General features: G+C 46.1%; 1 protein-coding gene across 1 annotated transcript in view; it reads left to right on the top strand.

The window, feature by feature from the left end:
• The window catches only part of TMEM132B (transmembrane protein 132B), a 210,470-nt gene that overhangs the window by 165,198 nt on the left and 25,354 nt on the right, over positions 1 to 19,918 (top strand). The window contains exon 5 of the mRNA XM_010150904.1: positions 9,620 to 9,763. Coding sequence (XP_010149206.1) covers positions 9,620 to 9,763 — 144 coding nt within the window. The remainder of the gene's footprint in view (positions 1 to 9,619; positions 9,764 to 19,918) is intronic.

Here is a 19,918-nt window from a genome sequence, read left to right as displayed (position 1 = left end):
AGCCAAAATGACAGGGTGAGGAGAGCTTGCTCTTTGCTGTGTGGTAATTGTGTGGGGGTGCTTTCAACTGAGAGCACTTTCAAGCTGGAATTCTGCGTTAGGTTTATGAAGGCCTTTAGGTACAACAGTTTTTCCTTTGTCTATCCTTTGCTAAAATGATGTGTCAAAATGTCAGAGAACCTGATCTTTCCTTAAGCTCTGTCTTCTGTAAAAGCACCTTCCCTTGTGTTTGTCTGTCCGTTTAGCAGGAGCAGGCACTGTGCAGCAGGAGGACCCCGGCAGCTGCAGAACGAGAGGGTCTATGGCATTAGGGCCGGCCTTCTTCCCACCTTACAACAGTAAACAACTTGAAACAGGTGCTGCAAAAGGAGAAATAAATGCACTATCACTTGGCAATCTGCCTGGTTTTAGAGGAAAAGTTAAGAATGAATGGTTAACAGCCAATTTTAGGGAAGATAAATTTCCTTAATGGAGGCGAATAGCAAATACTAATTTCATTTGAACAGTCCAATAGTGGTGATGTAAGTTCTCTTTGCGACGGAGTCGGGCCGTGTGATTTCGTGTCTCACATCAAGTTAAATGGCAGCAAATGGGAGTTGTTTTCCTCCACTGAGACAGCTCCTGCAGATGAGTTCTTCAACACGAACTGGGTAATTTTCCTTTCCCTCTCTTGCTGGACCTTAAACTGGAAAGTTTATCTTTCTGGAAGATCAGTATTTTTCCCATTACTCCTAATGTAACAGGTTCTAAAGAAATAGGTTGTAAAGTTGGAATCTGAATAATGTCTTAATGACTTCTGCAGGCTAATTACAAGGATAATGCTGTGGAACCAAAGACAGAAAGAAGTCTTTTTGAATTTTCCTTCTGTCCTTCAGTGCCTGTTGTTGAGGTGGAAAACCAAGTCAGCCACCACTTCATACACAAACAGTTTAAAAGTTTTTAAACTGTGTTGGAGTCCCTGCTTGGACTGAGTTTGGTGCTGAGGTGTAAGGACAAGGGACCGTTGTTAAAATTCCTTATCAAGGAAACATGCTGTGATTTTGATATGTTCTTGCTCTCACAGAATAGCAAGTGGAAGACCTTTGTCAGGTTATAGAATGTGTCTATCGAAAACCAATAATACTGTCACTTTCTATTTCTGTTCCTGAGAAACATTAGTGTCATCCCCCTTGTCTGCTGTCGTCTTGCCCCATTTCGAACCCCCGGTGAGATGACATTGGAAGTCTCTCCAAGCAGAACTGTTTTGCCATAGTTTCATATTGAGCGGTATTCCGTGTTCTTTCTTGAGTGCATTCAGCTGTCTGGCATTAGCGTGTGTGCGAGGGTGCCGTGATCATTTTCCACTTAAGAAAGGTGACAAGCAACGCAGTATTTCTGTCCTCCCTCGCATCTGTTATGGGCTGCTCTGTTGGTAGCCCTCTGTTTCTTCCCGGTCACTGGTATCTGTTTTGCTGCACAGCCGAATTTCAGCTAACCAACCAATAAATGAACTGTTTGAGACGCCACACGCTCAGCATTGTACTGGGTATGCAAAAATGCCGTTTAGTAGGAAAGATGTGGAATTGGTATTTAAACTGTACAGAACCAACAACCCGAAGACAGCGAGTCTGAGCGCAACCTCTCAGAAAAAGCGTGGGGATGGGGAATGTGGGTTCCGTTTCTTGGTCCGTCACTGGCCTGGTGGGATTTCTTCTGCCTCAGTTATTTTAGGTGTATGGTGAAGATGACTGTCCTGCTGTCCTTGACAGAGCGGAGGACTGGTGTTGAAGTATGGTGGAAAGACAAGATACTGTAAGGAGTAATTTAAATAAATCATTCAATATGTAATTTTTAATACAGATGAGAGACAGCAGAAAAGATGAAAAACTGAATAGCATGATCCTGATTTCACAGGACTTTTACATTTGTGTAACATCATGGTCTTTACAATTACTGCCTCTTGCACTGGTCTAGCGGAGAGCAGAATCTAGTCAGGGTCTTTCTATGCCCACGGGTTTTTAAAACATTCTGTAGTTTGAGGGACTGTGTCTCCTAAAAGCAACGGACTCTGGAAAAACAGTGATGTTCCGAAAGCAGTGGCTCAGCTTTTGAAACGCAGGTGGTGTTGTCCCAGTCTGCTGGAAATAAACACACTGCACAAGAGTTCACTGAGAAATTGAGTCGTGAAAACAAAAAAAGAATTTCATTCTGAACTTGGACAAAACTGAGGGTGTCCTTTATAAAATCTGAGGGGGAAAAAAGGAGTCATCAGATATAGGGGCATGTGAGAACAAGGCAGAACTGGTACAACAGGAGCAGACTGGAAATTATGATGAAGACAAAATTCAAGCCAAGAAGAAGGAGAGGAAGGAAGGAAGAAAAACACCTCAGTCCTTAGATCAGACAGAAGACTCTCAAAAACTCACCTGAAATAAACCAATATTCCTGTTTGAAAAAAATCACAATACTTAATTTTAGCTTTTTTTTTTCCCCCAGAAGAAAATATTCTCAAAGGTGTCTTTTTTATGCTTTTTGATTTTTGTCAAGAAACGGTTGTTTTTTCTTGTTATTGAAAGTGGTCTAAACACAGGCAGGAGACATCTTCTGTGGAGGTTGGTTAAGCGAAAGTAAATGCTGAAGGCTTGATAAATGGTGAAGGCTTGAATGGCAGCACTCCGTTCAGGTAGAGTGGCAGGGCACGGATGAGCAATGTGCAGCTGATGGATGCTCCCAAAATGAGTGAGTGCAAGGACGCCTGGGCTGGCTATGGAAATGTTCTCCTGCTTTTGATTTTCAGGGCACCAGGTACAGCAGTAGGCAGCATTGCAAAGTGAGGTAGATGAAAGGCCTGCCTGCATCGTTTGCGAAGCTAGTGGCACTGTAGGTAACATGCGCTGCTGTAAAAACTGCCAGGAGTACTGTTACTCCTAGGAGTAACTGTAATGTGCAGGTACTGCTTGGGTATAACTTTGACAGCAGAAAGGGGTAGAGTTTCTCCCCCCTAATTCTAGCCATCAAGCCTAAACTAGACATCTGAGCCCTTTAATAGGCAAAGGAGAGAGATAAAACTTCCAAAATGTCACTTACGCCATCCTCAGAGATGTGCCGAGGACAGGAGCTGCCAGAGAGTGAATCACGCGCCGCAGGCACTTTTGGGGGAGCATGGCCTTTCCGAGGGGGAGCAGACAGCGGGAAGCAGTCTGCTTCCACAGCGTTTGCTGTCTGAAAAGCCAGTCCCGGATCAGTGTGCGCTTCACATTCGAGGGTAGGTGAATGCAAGCCCATGGAGTTACTTAAATGGGTAAAATAAGTCAGTACAGCAGTCTGGTCCTGGCCGATAAGACAGACCATCTGCAAGAAAAAGAAAAACACTTGTTTGGGTAAGGCAAAGAAGGAGACTTTCTTTCCTGGGTCTTTCCTATCAGGTCCGTGTTCTTCAGAAAACGATATCATTTCCTTGCAGGATGGTGAATGTGAGCATCTAGTAGATCTCTATTCCATTTTAAGCTCCATAATGTGCTTCTCAAATGTAGTTAATAAGTATGTGCGTCTAGCAGTGTCCAGAAAATGCAGTTTTTATTGAATTTACTTGGTCCATTATGAGCTCTGGGCTTACTCTGGTGTTTGAACTACGCTGAGGGAGGAGATACAAAATCCATTCTTGTGAGCCCCCTGCCTAGCGAATGCTAGACAACTGCCAGGGGATTTCGGAGGACTTTGCACGATGTCACAGTTGCTTTCCCATGTATTTCCCCTCCTAAACAGGGATTCTTAAGCCGTAGCCACTCTGCGAATGGCTTAACGAAGCAAGTCACCGTGTCCGCAGCAGAAAGAGAACCCCCGCTCCCTCCAGGGGAGGATGCTTTTGCAGGATGTTGGGAAGTCGTGTAGACACGCTGTAATTAATTTGTGCATTCTTCTATAGCATTAAACAGCTGTTATTACAGAAGGACATGGATTTCTGCCCAGGTAGCACTCATGGCAGAAGACGAGCACGCAGATTGTGGCAGTAAACTCATGTGATACGAAACCTTATGTTTTGATGTCTGTGGTTTTGCACTTGTGAAACTGAAGCCTTTTCAAGCCGGTGAGTTGCCAGCTCTCCCATTGCACCGGTGGCATAGAATTTCCCCCAGAAAACCCTCCTTCCAGCCCGCTCCAAAAGAAATTGGGACAACTAGGACAGGAATTAGAGAAGTGAAGCAAAGCATGGCCTCCCTAGATTTTTCTGTGGAAAAAGCAATGCCTTTGAGGAGTGTTCACGTTGTTATTTCATGTAATTTGAAAACAATCATTAGTGTATCGGTTTGTATGGAAGCCCATGTCATTGCTCTTGAGTAGACAGCTCTACCCATTTTGTATCCTCTTGAATTCAGGGGGATGTTGTTTGATTTCAGTTGGAGGTGGCCCACAAATTTATTAAGTCAGAATATGACTGGCTTTTTGGAATAAAAAGTGAAACCCAAACATCTTTAAATGAATTGTGACATTCTAAATATGCTTAAAATGGTTACCACTCACTCACTTGAGAGGCACATGTCTATTGGAAGGATGCTCAAGTACTGTCTGATCTCTAAACACGGTGTAAATACCAGTGTGAGTGACCTTCCTTCTGCCCGACGTTACGTCCTGTGGTTCTTCCCCAGATTGAGCCTGTTTAGCCCGTGACCATAACCGGTGAGTGATCCCTCCCTGTCCTTGTCTCAACCCACAGGTGTTTCCTTGTTTTCTCCTCTCCATCCCACTGGGGGAGGAGTGAGTAAGTGGCTGTGTGGTGCTGAGTTGCCGGCTAGGCCTAAACCACAATGGGCAGATCTGTTCTGTGTTACAAAAAATAAACCCAAACTGCCTCAGGTCACAGATACGACAGTATCTGTGCTTCACCTTCAGCAGCAGGTTTTGCTTATTCATCCTGCATAAGCCTCAAAACGAGCTGAATTTCCTTCATAAAAAAACCCCATGGAAATAGAATAAATCTCAGCTTTGCTTTCCATAAACTCCAGGACAGAATTACCACTCCAGCTGATGGTGCGTGCCAGGTACGCTCTGTTAAGAGCTTCCTTCAGTCTGTGGCAAGAAGGCAAGCTCTGAAATAAGATTCCACTTTGGAGTCTCTGTACGATGCTTTTTTGTGCCACAGTAAATTGTTTTTGCAGCGCACACTGTAATATACACCTAGAATGACACTCAATTAGGCTAATAGTTGCTGCTTACATTGTTCTCTAAGAACTGGTGATTAAGAGCCTCTCTGTATGGTTCAATCTACATTAATGATTTTCTCCTGCACCTGCCTGTCCTTCCGTTGGGATCCCAGTATGAAGTAAAGCTCTTGTGCAGGTAAACAAAGGGGATAAAGGATGACCTTTAACTCTGACACAACAGTGTCAGCACACAGTCCCCGTTGTTCATTCTCACCGGTGGGTGCAAAATGGTGTCTCTTGCCTGATATAATGGTGGAAAATATAAATAGCTTTCTAGTGACCGGGCTTCGTTAATACGTACTGGCGACCTGCGATGGTATTCAGCTGAGGGGGAAAAGGTACAGAATTGCTTTGGATTATAATAATTTCAGCAAAGCATCTAATTTATATATTAAGCTTGCTTAATGGATTTACATTGCCTTGCTCTTTGATCTGAAGAAAAAGGTGGTGAATAGTTTATCAAATTAAAACCCCTCCCCTAGCCCAGCCCACATGTCACAGTCTGCCCTATAATTTACATTTTTTAAGAGATGCTGTTTCCGAGCAGTTGAACTGGTTCCTAAAGATTCCTTCTAATATTACACATGTATCTTTGCTGGGAAAACTCTGGGGAGAAAAATAATAATGAAGGAATGCAGTTCTGCAGACAAATGTTCCAGCCCTGCGACTTCACTAAAGACAGTCGTTGCTACCAAGTGCCAGAAGGCATTTAGCTGTAGCATTTGTCAGTGGAATCGGGTTGGCTTCAGGTTTCCCTCCTGATTTACAATTGAGTCTTTAATGGGTTTACTGTACTGTAGCATGTTTTGTTAACCTCTAAAAAAACACACCCAGCTTGTGCATGAAGCACAAGGATGATCTCTGTCACGGTACGCTGGGTTGGCGTGGGGCTTTTGTGCCCTGCCAGATGTGGAGAGGGTGCTGGCTGCTCCCGAAGCGGCGGGAACGATGCAGTGGCAGCTTCGGGCTGGGGTCTTGGTCGCTGGAGTCCAGCTCCTGAGATGCTTTCTTGTGCGGCGCATCACCTTTTTCTCCATGTCTCTGGTTTTCAACCAGAAGAGGAGCAGAGCCTGTGTCGTGTTGGCTCACAGCAGCTGGGTGAGCTGCCATAGAGCCCTAAGGCGTACTTAGTGCCTAAGGAGTATTTTGATCGCTGTGGTGGTGGTTAAAGGCTAATTATTGGGAACTTGGTGCCTGGAGTTCCTCAGCTGGTTCGTCTCTACCTACTGTAGTCATTCCTCAGCAAACCATGGCTCTGGTCACAGACACAGGTAACAGCAGTGTTGGTAATCACAGCTCTACTGCGACTCTTGGCGCTCTCCTGTTCCCAGTCCCCCATTTGTCCAGAGCAGTGAGTTGTCAACAGTTACTGTGGCTGTGCAGGGTTTATTCATATTTAAATAAAGCCATTATCCTGGCCTCCAGATTCTGTAGTTTTCTGCTCTTCCTCCTGAGTATTTCTCTCAGTAGTGCCATCTAATCAGCTTTAGGTTTTAATTAAACAGCTGTCATTTGCTTCCTAGTTCTGTTGCGACCTGATGTTGTATTAAATTTTAATTTAGCCTAGGCTGGATAAGAAGTAGATTCCTTCAGACAACAAAGAAATGCTATTAGCAGGTTACAGTTGTAATTAAGAAGAGCTCTGCTGAAGTGCTAATGCATTCAGGTACAGAGAAGGAGCTGAGATAAACATGCACATCATTATTATTCAGGGGTAGAGCCTGCAATGTGAATGTGTGCCTCTGACCCGGGCTGCTTGAATGAAAGGTTTTGGTCAAGATCCCACCACAGAAACCCTTGAGAAGAGAAAAAGGAAGGGATTCCCAGTTTTTCACCTGGGATCTTGCAGCGTCAGCAATTGGAAGTTGGTGCTGGTGGTCCCTGGGTGCTGTGCAACACGGGAGGACCTGCCCACGTAATTCAGCATTATTGCCCCTCTACATTTCAGATGCTGATAACAGCACAGCTATCTTAAATGTAGTAACGCTTTCTCCTGCTGTAAACCCTAGCATGGAAATATAAAACAAGCCTAGGAGAATCTAGATGAAATGCGATTTCTTGTTGAAGATGCACTAACAAAATAGTCTGTTTATAGATCTAATGGATGGCCAATTAGTTCAGTTCTGCCTTCGTATTTCTTCCTCAGAGGAAACATATTTTTCCAGTCTATAAATATCCAGCTCTTAAGAAGGTCTTTACACAGCCTATTATACTTGTGTAGCACTCTATCCAGGCATCAGGCATCTGAGATATTGATTTCTGCAGCAGCATTGCTTACCAGCGCGGCGTAGCGTTTGTGAAGCAGCGCCGGCTAATTGGCACGGTGCGTACCTGGGAAGGAGGGAAGGTTCAGGACAGTGCCTGTGTCAAGAGCAGGATGAGCACATTTCAGAGTACCCACAAGCAGGGGGTCGAGAGGTGCCTCTTCTCGGACCTCTCAGGCTCATCTTCACAGCGTTTCCTTCTGAAAGGAATGCAAATGTCCGTATAAACCTTGCACTCTCCTTCAGAGCATCAGTCTGACTTCAGCTTGGTGGCCAAGCAGCACTTAGAGCTAAAAGGAGGCTAGAGGTTTTGTTCAGCCTCTGTCACATGAGGGTGATGCAACCAACATTGCAAAACCAAGGGAGAAATTAGTTCAGGCCTGAACCTGGTTCCAAGTCCACTGAAGTCAAAAGGCGGCTTTCGTCTGACTCGGGTGGGTTTGGATCAGATGCGTTGCAAGCAAGTGCCGCCTGTCCCGACACGTGGCGGTTACGTGGCTGTGCTAACGGGGTGGGTGTGGAAGCAGAGTTAGTGGCGTTTGTGACCTTGGCAAAACCAGCGTGTCCCCAAAGGTACTGCTCTAACGGGTCTTCAGTTGTTCTTTCACACTTCCACTTTTGTCACATACTCCTCTTGCCCTGTGTCCCTCCCTCATGGATGGCAGCTGACTGTAAATGAGCCCATTCAGCATAAACAAAACCCAGATGTCATTTCCGGGGTAAAACATCTGGTTTGTGCCTCCCAGCGAACAGAGCAAAGGCAGTGTATGTGTCTTGCGAGGTGTCATTCAGAAAAGCACCTCTATTCAGAACAACACTTAAGCACATGCTTAAATCACATCCAAGTGTCAAGCTGCGCATGTCCTCAGTGCGGTTCCAAACAGAAATGGACTCGAGTACATGCTTTGGTGCTTTTCTTGGAGCATGACTGCCCATGCAGTCTATGTAGTAGACTGTATTAGTTAGCTGGCACTGGTGTTATTAGTACTTCAACTCATTTAATTCAGGGTGCTTTTTGTAGAAGTTTCCGAATATTGATTAGTAATACATCTTAGTTGCAAGTATTTATTGGTCTCTGCAGCTGTCCTTAGCTTGTGGTCAATGCCCATTACTTTCTATCAATCTAGCGCGCAGACAGCAGCAAATGGGAGTGAATATATCTCCCTGTGCAAGCTGCCATCAGATTTTTCACTAAAATCCATTTCTCCTTCCACCAATCCTAATAATGGAATTTAAAGTCAGATTAGTTGGAAGCAACCTTTTTTTTTCTCCCCCCCCCAGGCAAGCAATTAGTTTTATGGAAATTGAAAACTGAGAGGCGGGTTGATTCGACACCGTATTTCCTACTGCGGGCTTTTTGAGACGGCCAAACCGAATCTCCCTGAACCCTCCTTGTCCCGCTGTGTGTCAGCTCTGGGGTCTGCAGTGAGCACACCCTTCTGCTCCCCGTACGCAAGGCAGGGACCTCCGCAGCAACTCACCTGGGGTGATTAATCAAACCGTGGCCATACTGAGACATGAAGGCAGGCTGTGCTCATGGAGTCGTTAGGGTGCCAGCACTCTGAATTCATCAGGATTAGAGATAAATGCAGTAAAACATCTCTAGGTGGGATTTTGATTGGGAAAGATGAAAAGAATTGTACGTGGATGGCATTGCTTAGTTTGGAATACCCTACTGTATCCACAGGTCTTTTGTCACCATGGGTTTATGTCCCCAAAAGGAAAAATGGCTGATGCGTAACACTGTTGGCGGGAACAGTAAGAAAGAAATGCTGTTGTTGTAATGCTTGCTAACCGCTTCCCAAGCCACTGGCCATGACCTGGGGCAGAGGGGTGGGAGGAGTCGCTGACACCCTCTGGAGATGGTACCCAAATAGTTCCGGGGTTCTGCCAAACTGCACATAATTGTGTTACAGATTTCATTGCCACGGCAGCCAAACCTGAAAATGGGTCAAAACCAGTAAATCCGTGTGTTTGTCAAAGCTGGAACTTTTGACTCAGAAAGCTGTTAAACCATTGACTGTGGGGAGCTCCCAAGGGCGAGCGCACGGAGGGGTCACTCCTCTGCCCGTCCCTCTGGGGCAGGGTTTTGGGTCATCGGTCTGAGCCCTGTGCGTTCTCAAGGCGTTACGCTGCTCTAACGCCCGTCCCTCGTTTGTGTGTGTGTGCATGCAGGACACGGAGGTGCTCAACACGGCCATTCTGACGGGAAAAACGGTCTCTGTTCCGGTCAAGGTGGTTGCTGTGCAGGAGGACGGGTCTGTGGTCGATGTTTCTGACTCCACCGAGTGCAGATCGGCGGATGAAGACGTCATAAAGGTAAGGCACCCACAGGAGTGGGAAGCGAGTTTTCAACCTTTTCTCCTCCGCCCCCACCATCTTGGGACCCGGCTCACGCTCAGGATTTGACACGGTCCAGTCATTTTACAGGTCACATGGCGGGTTGTTCCCACCACACGACGGGGAGCGCGGACTCAGAGGTTGCGCAGGGTTAGCACGTTTCGGTAGAGTGATGCGGACCCGTTTGTGCTGGTGTGTTCCATGGGGTGCGGCAGAAGAGGGTCAGGGATGCTGAAGGAGCAGCCCTGGCCTTTCTTTGCTGGCCAGCTGGTTATAGTGAGAAAGAACGTGCTGTCTGACAGTCCCGCTTGGGAAAAGTCAGCTCCCCACACGGGGATCTTTGTTCTCGTGTGGCTTTTCCACACCCGTGATTTAGTAGCAATAATGCCACAGGGTGTAACTGTACAGCCAGGTTTCCCACACGCTTCCGACTGCATCACCTGCTTTCCAGTCAGGAATTTCTTATCTTTAAAGGTACAGAATTGTACCAAAATCTAGAGGAGCAGGACAGAGAATAGAAAAGAACAACCATATTGCAAATATTCTTAAAGTAAGAGCTGGGAGCTTTTCAAACATGTTGGTTTTGTGTTGGGTTTTTTTTTTTTTTTAATAATGTGCTCAACTGGTTGTCCTTCCCTGACACTGAGATGAAAATAGCATTAATGGGGCTTCATCAAGACACTGACTGTGTGACTTCTGACACCACTGCACGGCTTTCAGCTTTTAGCTCATTTTTAGACATAAAAGAGGTACTTTTGGATATCTTTAATAGGTTTATTCGGTTTATTGTGTGGTTTGGGGCTAGTTTTGCTTGTTTTAAATTAACTTCAGAATTTACTACAATGAATTCTATATAGGGGAGGGTTTTTATGGTATTATTTATGAGTTTCTGAGGGTAGTCCTCAAAAGATCGTTCCTTTGTCTCAGCTCCAGGAAAGTGCTGTAAAAAGTGCTATAAAAATAGGGTAGCATTGTCATCCTTTTTACACACAGTAATCCTGTAACCTCTAGATCTTCTTATAAATTCTCCCTGTAGCTTTCAAGAAACAAGTTCCTCCTCATATCCTAGGTATCAGTTGTGTCATACGTGAATGTATTCCAGACCTGAGCACTTCTAGGAGCCCTCTTCAGATGGCATTCGAGACCCACATCCTGTACCCGGGCACTCTTAACCTGTTGTTATAACCTCTTTGTCAATAAGACTGCAAAGGTAGCTCGCACCTTGTCAGATAAATGTTTATGTAGTTTAGCTGGGTAAAGAATTGCACACAGCAGAGCTATTTGTTTTATGTCCAGTGGCAAAGAAACTCCTTTGCCCTTACAGAGCTACTGTGCATTTTGTAGAGGTTTCCTCTTTCTGAGATCTATAGGTGGGTGAAGGATGACATCCAGCTGATCCCAGGTACCTACAGGAAAGGCAGGATGGGTTTGGGCAAAAGCCTTAGTCAGGCAACCTCTGCTTGCTTCCAGCTTTTTTCCTTAGGATTTATCTCCATTTATCATGAAGGCAAATCACTCAGCAGTAACACTCAGATTGTTGGGCAGAGGCATGTGTGCAGTTGCGTGCCCGGAGAAGTTGATAGCCTGGGGCTTAGCTATGCAATAGCAGTGCTGAGCAGTGTTCAGAGCGTTTTGCAAAGGACATCGGTGTAATACTCCTTCCTCATGAAAGGGACTGTCCTGCTGTCTACCCTCAGCCGGTGACAGAATAGGGCTCTTGAGTCTCTAGCCTGCACTCTACATCCTATATTTTCCCTTATATATCAGATGGGAAAAGAAAAAATCACATTTTCTTTTTCTGGAAACCAAATTTCCGTGAAAGCCCTTACCACAAGGGACATGAATGACTATCTTTGTTTATGACTAATTTAATTGTCAATGGAGCAGACTCTCTTGATAAATTTTGCTAATTTTTGTTGCTGTGTACCATACAGCTATTACCTGATTAGTGCTATTACTTACCAGCTCGCAATGGATTGTTCATACTGTAAACTCGAGCACCAAGTTATACATCATCACTGTGCTGCTGAGACACTGTTTTCTTTGCACTTCAGAAAATCAGATCCAAGACTCAAAGATGGTATATGTGGACTTTTGTTTTGATTAAGTGAGTTTCTGGTGTTTCTAGGACTTGCTGTAGTTAGAGAACACTGGACTGAACCTGCTAAGAAAAGGTCAGGAAAAAGACTCCCATTCCTCTTCCACTAATACAATTAGTATCTGCAGACATCAGGGAATTGTTGCATTTCGAAGCACTGCCTGTTTAAAGTCCATTTCGTTCAAACAGGAATTGTCCATATGGATATCCTGTCAAAGCTGGGCACAAAGTTGTTCTGGTTCCCAAATTTAAAAGGTCCACTGAAGCCGGCAACTAAATAAGGCTTGTCACGGCCTCTGTGAGCAGAGACAAGATTTCCAGTTCCCAGCTGTGGATTTATACGCTTCAGGAAAGCAAAGCTCTTGCCCTTTGACCATCTTCCTTTCTTGTTTTTTCAAAACACATTGTATTTCTGGGTGGAATTAGACCTGCTCCAAAGCACCTTCAACTTGTGTGTGAGTGTCCTCCCATTCCTTTCCGTGATCTGGTTAGGGCGGGCCAAACCACATGCCAGAATTCTGCTCAGGGGTTACAAGATTTGCACTATAATTCCCCCTTGGTTTTGGTAGTGACTAAGTTGGGTATAAGTCAGGTCTTTGACTGTTCTGTGAAATTATTTGGTGTAAAATCACTGACAGAAGAGAACGCCCCTGGGATTCTTGCCCAGATCTGGTACCTGACACTCTGTATTGACTTAATGAACAACAACAAGAGGTCCGAATGTGCTCTGCCCTGAGTTAATCCTGCCTCATCCTGGTGATGTAAAATGGGAGTACTGTCACTTCTGTGAAAATCACAGCATCTTTATAATGGATTTCAGTCCCAAATTGCTGCGGGGTGTGCTCAGACTGAATGCTGTTCAGACATGATTTTTTAACTGGAGATACACGTATTGGTTGCAGGATTGAATGCATAGCAATTAATTAGCCGAGTTAAAATTTAGCACAGGGTTTACGTGCCTATATTTTTTCAGAAAAATGCATATTCCATTTACAAGCCCCTTTGGTAAAGTCAATATTGACTTTGCTTCCAAATTTGTGTTGCCTTTTCTATATAGGTCGTACTGCTAAACCCTCTAATAAGAGTTGTCAGGCATTTTGGATATAATTGCCTAATCTTAAGCTTCTTTTCACCGTTAATTCTGCCTTTATTGTTTCTTTGTAATTGGAGAAATATTCATATTCTTTTGGGCAGAACAGAGGGTGTTGCATTCTTAACCTTTAATTCCTGTTTAATAGCTAATGCGTTAACAGACAATTAATGAGACGATTCTTTGATCACTGCTGTAACACCATTATTTTCAATTAAGACGCAATGAATTGAGGCTGGTTTAAATAAAAACAGACTTTGGCTCAGGCTATTATGTGTTTATACAAAACATGCTTATCCGGGCAGCTACCGAGATACCACGTTGACATAAATACTACTCAGAGATGGTCAAGTCGATAGATGATGTGCGATTTATTTGTAGGCAAGAGATGTGAATCTTTCCTATTCTAAGCCATATATTCCCTCAGCCGAACAGTTTAATAGCTTCCCAGCAAGACAATATTTCAGTCCACATTTTTCAAAGCCTACCTAATTAGTGGTAAATATAATGAAATACACCTATTACTTTTTGACCTTGCATTTTCCGACCTTAGCGTGACTGGATCCTCAAAGGAATCTCACAGCCAAACTTGCTCAGTTCAGCTACAGTCCCTGGTCCCTACAGCTGGACATAGGTCGTAAAACCGACCAACCCTCTGAAGTCTTTTGATGGAAACATCACTAAGTCTGTGAAACTCTTAGCTTATTCCATTATTGAAAGGAACATTTAATGCTGTTTGCATCTGAGGGAAAAGATTGGCTTTATGATTAGGACACTGAAATGCTTCTCAGCATTAATTTCTGTCTCTCTTGCTGATTTCCTGTGTGACTGTGGGTAAATCACTCATTCCCCTTGGAATCTCGCTTCTTTATCTGCAAACAAGGCAGAGAAATACGTCCTTTTCCCAGCCTCATCCTGCTTTATGTAGTTTCTGCAGCTCTTGACTCTGAATGGCCAAAATCCTCATCTCCACTGAGTCTCATTAACTTCAGTGGTCGCCTGCCACAGGCTCACTCGGGGGATTCTCTCCCAGTGTCCCGCTTTTCCTGCAAACCACAGCTAAATAGGGTTGTGAAGCTGAAAAGAAAGAGCTGGAGGGAACTTGATAGAATTTATGCATAAAGTATTCAGCTCTTCTGGTGACAGGCAGTAAAGGTGCTGTAGGCATGGCAGGATGAACCCAGCCATGTGCGTGCCCAACCGTGGGGCCTCAGTCTTCACAGCTGGGGGAAAAAACGCCTTGAAAGAAAAGATGAGAGCGGTCGTAGCACGGCAAGGACCTCCTCCTCCATCCTGTCAGGACGTGTGAGCGCTGCTGAAGTTCTGCTGGCCCGTTACAGTGGGTTTCCTTTGCTCCCTTGGAGCGGTAGATGGAGGGAAATAAAGAGTTAGACCAACATCAGTGACGAAGGGAACACTGGTTGGTGAGGTGGTTGTCTTACAGAGGGAATTCTAACCTTGAGGGGTTTGGGCACAGTTAGAAGCTCCATGTAATGGACTGCAAGGTCCATGCGTCCCTTTTTTCCTCCCTGTAAAAGTGCCTGTAAAAAGCCTCAACCACAGTAATTTCACATGAAGAAAGATTCCGAAAACATTGTAGTTGGGTGGTAGTCGTAAACATCACCCACAAAGCAGCGTCACGTGAGCGAGGACAGCGCCTCAGTCTCAGTGTTTATCGCAGCAGTGTACGGATGAACGGGAGGCAGCTGCCCAATTAATTCTTTCTCAGATTTGTCATGTTTTCATGTCCTTTGCAAGTTACGTGGAGCTTGACTGATGGTTCAAATGAATCTCTCCAATGGCTTCCATGGACTTACACCACAGACTCCCTGAGCCTGTTTTGTTGTAAAAGAAAGGGCCCTCAATTGAACAGAGGGGAGTCAGAGGGCCTCATCCTGCCCATTCCTCCCACGTGCAAAGTGCAGTAGAAACAGGCTCCGTGTGCCAGGCAGAGGCATACATTAGAACAGTGGCGCTTCGATGATGCGACATGCACCCTGCGAGAACGCACTTTTCTTGTTAGCCTGCTAGAGGAAAGCACTCCAATTAATTACTTTTCACCTTTTCATAATTTCCTGTCTAATTACAATGAAAGTAAAATTCAAATCATTCCTACCCCCTACTTTTCTTACACAAACCTTATCTTGAACTCCCTATAATTAATGTTAAAACAAGAGAAGACCTGATTTTCCTATCTTTATCTAATGTGCAGTAAAAATAGCACCAGAAAGGCAGGAAAGGTAACAGCTGAAACAGATGGAATCTGAAGAAGGTTCTTCCTTCTTCCAGACAAAAAACATGAGTGACAGAGGATCTTATTCAACAGCCCCTGGGCACAGTGATCTCTAACCCCAGCACAGTAACTGCTACAAGGAACCAGGGGAGAAGTTCCTAGGGAAAGGAGGGAATGCTGCAGTTCTCCCATTTAGATGATAGTGAATTTTGGGGAACAATTCCTTGCTGCAGACCCACGGCACATTCTTAGGACAATTCACAGAAAGAAGCGCCTGCCTGGAGTTGTTAAATGCAACTATTGCTGCAGGAGCTCTGAAAACAGAGCCAGGGCATCTCATTTGCACGTTTTGCAGCTGCTCCACCATTAGTGTATGTGATCAAGAGCATTACGGACTTGTACGTAAAGTCTTTCTCCATCTATTGTATTTCTGAGCCCCTACCACTACGCTACTGAACAGCTTTATTTTGCCGTCACTGGCACAGACATCAGCTCACTCCAGGAGTCCAGACTCTTTCTGGAAGCAGTGAAAATGCTGTTTGGTTATTTGATGGATTTACTTGGGTGCCAGTTGGTTTATTACACAACTCAGTTTGAGCTAGATTTTATTTTTAAGTGATTTTTTTTTCTTCAGTGCCGCTGACTGGTTCAGGATTGACAGCCCCGAAGGCTTAACCACTCTGCCTGCCCCAGAAGAGGGGACAGGTCGGGGCTGAGGTGGGCGGCACTTTGGGTAGAAAGCTTTTGTAGTGCGAGTGTTTAATTTGGTGAGTCCGTCTCCCCGCCTGTGCTGTCCTTTTAATCTCACCTGATTAGTGCCACCGAGTCAGTATCACCAGGTCCGTGAAATCAGCTGGTAACAACCTCAAGTCACTGTCAGCTCCATCTCCACCCGCCCTGGGGAGCTGGGGGGTAACGGACTCCGCAGTCCATTACAAAGCCCCTGAAATAATGGCTCCCCTGATGCCTGGCAGAGGGAGGAGGCTTACGGCAGTGAAGCGTCCCTCAGCTGAACAGGATTGCTGAGGATCCTGCTCGGGACTGAGGAGCTTTGGGTTGCCGCTCTGCTTGGCTCCAGACCTCCCCTGCGAAGGGGTGATCTCCCACGGTGATGACGGGGACAGTCCCGGTGCGGTGGGGTCTATGGGCAGGTATCTTGTATCTGCAGACAGGTATCCCTAGGTTAGAGCAATAACCAAATACCATCGAGCTGCTTGGAATTCATCAAACTTCGAAATTAGAGCTTATGGTTTGTAGTTATTTTGGCCAAAACCCCACCCCCTTTGCCCCCAGAGAAAGTTCATCTTCATGAGTCACAGGAGATAGGCAGGGGAGTACAGCAGATCTCCCTACAATATGTCAACTGTTGAATTAAGGATTTTGCTTTTTGTTGAAATATCAGAGGTTCTGACATTCAGGTCACCAGATTCTGCTAATTAGTTTTCTAGCTAGACAAAGTACGATCAGAAAAGAGTAACATAGCCACTTACTGCATATTAAAGATTTATCTTAAAACCCACTCTTGTTACACAGCAACAGGTTGAAATCTGCATTGGTTTATGATTGTGCCAAGCTAAAACTTTGGGTCTAGAATCGTATTTGCACACAAAACAGCCCCATGTATAGCAGTAACGATGCCAATGAGGCAGTCTCACAAAATCACATATTGAAGAATTAATATTCTGTACACACTGCACATTGTACACAGTTTATAGCAAAATATATGTGTGTGTCTTCCTGAAGCTATTTTTAAACACACACAGTCCTCAAAGCCAGCTTGAGGAAAGTGTGTTTTGTCTGGGAGAGGATCCGTTAAGAACAGACCATGCCGACATGTGCAATTACACAGATTTCGGCAGAGATGCTTATGGTGTCTTCCAAGGGACCAGCTGCTGCTTCTGAGGAAGAAAACAATTGTATGGCTTAGCATTTGGCTGCTCTGAGAGCAGAAATGCAAAGGGCATGCATCCCAGTCCTGGGAAACCATCATTATCCTGAACTGCGACACTGCTTAGGATAAACTCTGCGTATTTCGTACTGAGAGATGCACAGAGCAAACAGTTCGGCAAACTGCACCAGCGAGTACCTGACGCCGGGAGGAAATGACCAGCTTCTGGGGGCTTTTTCGCCAAGTTCTGTAGGAAATTAACTGTAACGCAGCTGGCCATTTAAATACTTTAATTGCGGATGCGTGAACCTCGTGGATTCCGAGGCTTTTATACCTCGTGAACTATCATTCTGGCTGGGGAAATTAATTCAGATTCCCATTGTCACCAAAACCCCTGGGGCCAAAGCGTGCTCTCAGCTGAAGTCATGCGACTGTGTGACAGGCATTGGAGTGACAGAGGTGTTCCAGAGGGCAAAACTTGCTCCACATGAAACTTAAAACAGCCATTAGCTGTCAGCTGCGGGATGAGGATGGAGTCTTTGTCTTCCGCCCTCTTCACTGACGTGGCAGTTGCGGGAAGTGGGACAGGGCAGCAAATGCTGCTCTCTGGGTGGCATAGCATCCCCTTCTAAGTAAGCAGTAGTGTTTTTGGGCACCAAAAACATGCGTTAAAATGTACGTACGGATTTTAAACCCACAAACAGGCTTTATTTCTGGAGAACCTTGTGCTGAGGCAGCTCAGTAACCAAACCTTTGCGCCCCCCTGGCTCTCGGGCCACAATCGGGCTGAGTATGTGTCTGTGGTGGGACAGACCCACGCGTGTGTCAGTGATGTGTGCTGAGATGCATCCCCTTGGCACACATAACTGGAGTTGAGGATGGAGATGATGGGGCTGACACGTCACCATCATTCTGCAGTGCTGGAGAGCCCCCGCGGTGTCCCATGGGCCCAGGACACTGTCCTGGCCAGGCTGGAGGGTAAACCCACCCTTAAACATGAGCCCGGATCCAAAATCCATCATGAGCCAGAGAAAAGGAAAATAAACAGTGGAATAATGACAGGGATAGGTGAACTCAAGTGCCAAGGAAAGGCTGTGAGATGCAGGTACGCTTCCCTGACGATTGGGCGCCTGTTGGAGTTGTGGGGTGCGGACAGCGTACTCGACCCGGCCTGGCAGTGCCCCTGGCTCTCGCGCCTGAACTGGTGTTGCGCCGCACGTGCTGCTGCACAGACGCCCTGGGAGGTGATCACCCAGTGAGCTACTTGTGCAAACACCCAGCACCGCTCCGCAGTGAGGAGGGGGTGACGCTTCCCGGGGGTGGGATCGGAGCTTGCCCGGCAGGATTGATGGCAAGGGGAGTTCTTTGTTTGAGATGCATTGTCAGAAATGATAAGTTCCTGGCAGGAGGTGCTCTCTCCTACTTTACATGCTTTATTTGTTTGCTCTTTTCCAATTCCTGCTTCTGAGATTACTGTCTGGATTTGATTTGCGGCTCCTCTCCAAAGGCTCTCGGGTTTTATTCTGGAAGCGCAAGAGAAAATCCTTAAGACACACAGTTCTTCCTTGGACCTCTTACACTCGACATTATCCACTGCAGAGCAAAACTACTGTATGCTCTTCCTTACTGTTTTCCTTCTTAATGCCTTTCATTCCATGGAGGCTCAGCAAGCACCAATTTTCCAAGTGAGTTTTTAATCGCCTGCACCCAGCATGATTCCCGTCTTCCGACCCCGTTGCCATTTGACACGATCAGTGTTTCAGAATACATCGATTGTTTTTTCTGCCCAGAGCTGGGTGCTGTATGGGCAGCTGATGACACTTGGCTGCAGAGAAGCATAGACACTGATAGCGCCGCGTGGAAGAACACAGCCTCTGACCGTCAGGGCTTCCCCAGCCCCGCGCACGAAGGTGATGCGCCCCGTCTTAGGAAACCATTCCGCAAGGGAATTCATCATTCCCATGCCAAGAGCATAGGCTGGGGAGGCGGGGAAGGACGGAAGGAGAATGCGGGAGGGAACGCAGCGTGCTGAAGTACTTCTCACTGCTGGAATGTTGGCTTTGAAAGGGCCTTTCAAGAGTACGTGTTGCCAGGGGAGATTTTTCTCTCCTACTGCCACCCCAAAAAGAAAAGATTCAGTGCACCAATACTGGAAAACCCCAGAGTTAGGTAGTCCCTGCCATGTAGAAGCTGTGGCCGTTTAGATTTTCCCAACCTGTGGTGAGTTTAGCATGAGATTATCAGTGTGAAAACCAGAAAAACCCTTCCCTGGAGTAAATTCTCCGTTGCTGTGTTCTTAAGCACATTTGGTGGTCTGCAACAGCCAAGCCAACGTTTGCAGAATTACCGGGAGAAGATCAGGACCCGGGAACCGTCAGGCCGGAGTGTAACCCCGCAGCAGATGGAGGGTGGGAGGGACAGGGGGCTGCGTTTCCCTTAGGGCAGGCTGCCAGGGCTGTCCCTCCTGCAGCACCTCCGCCCGCCTCTGGCGGAGGGCAGGGGTGACTTGTTGTCCCTGTGCAACGCAGCGCTGGACCCTCGGTAACTGCACTTCACCATGGTGAGGTGGGAAGGGACAGTCAGCACCGTTACAGTGGAGAGATGAGGCACTGGGAAGTGTCTCTGTTGTGCTATTTGTTAAATCAAGCAAATGCCCTCAGAGCACTTTCCACTGCCTGGGGGGCTGCAGGAAAGCTGGGGGGGGGAGAGTTTTTCCAAGGGCAGGGAGTGACAGGACAAGGGGTGATGGGTTTGAACTGAAAGAGAGAGATTGAGATGGGACATCAGGAAGGAATCCTTCCCGGAGAGGTTTGGAGGCCCTGGGA

The sequence above is a fragment of the Eurypyga helias genome, unplaced genomic scaffold (assembly GCF_000690775.1).
Source record: "Eurypyga helias isolate BGI_N326 unplaced genomic scaffold, ASM69077v1 scaffold414, whole genome shotgun sequence".
NCBI lineage: Eukaryota > Metazoa > Chordata > Aves > Eurypygiformes > Eurypygidae > Eurypyga > Eurypyga helias.
Note: the sequence above shows the minus strand (reverse complement) of the source record. Positions and strands in the feature narration are given on the sequence as shown.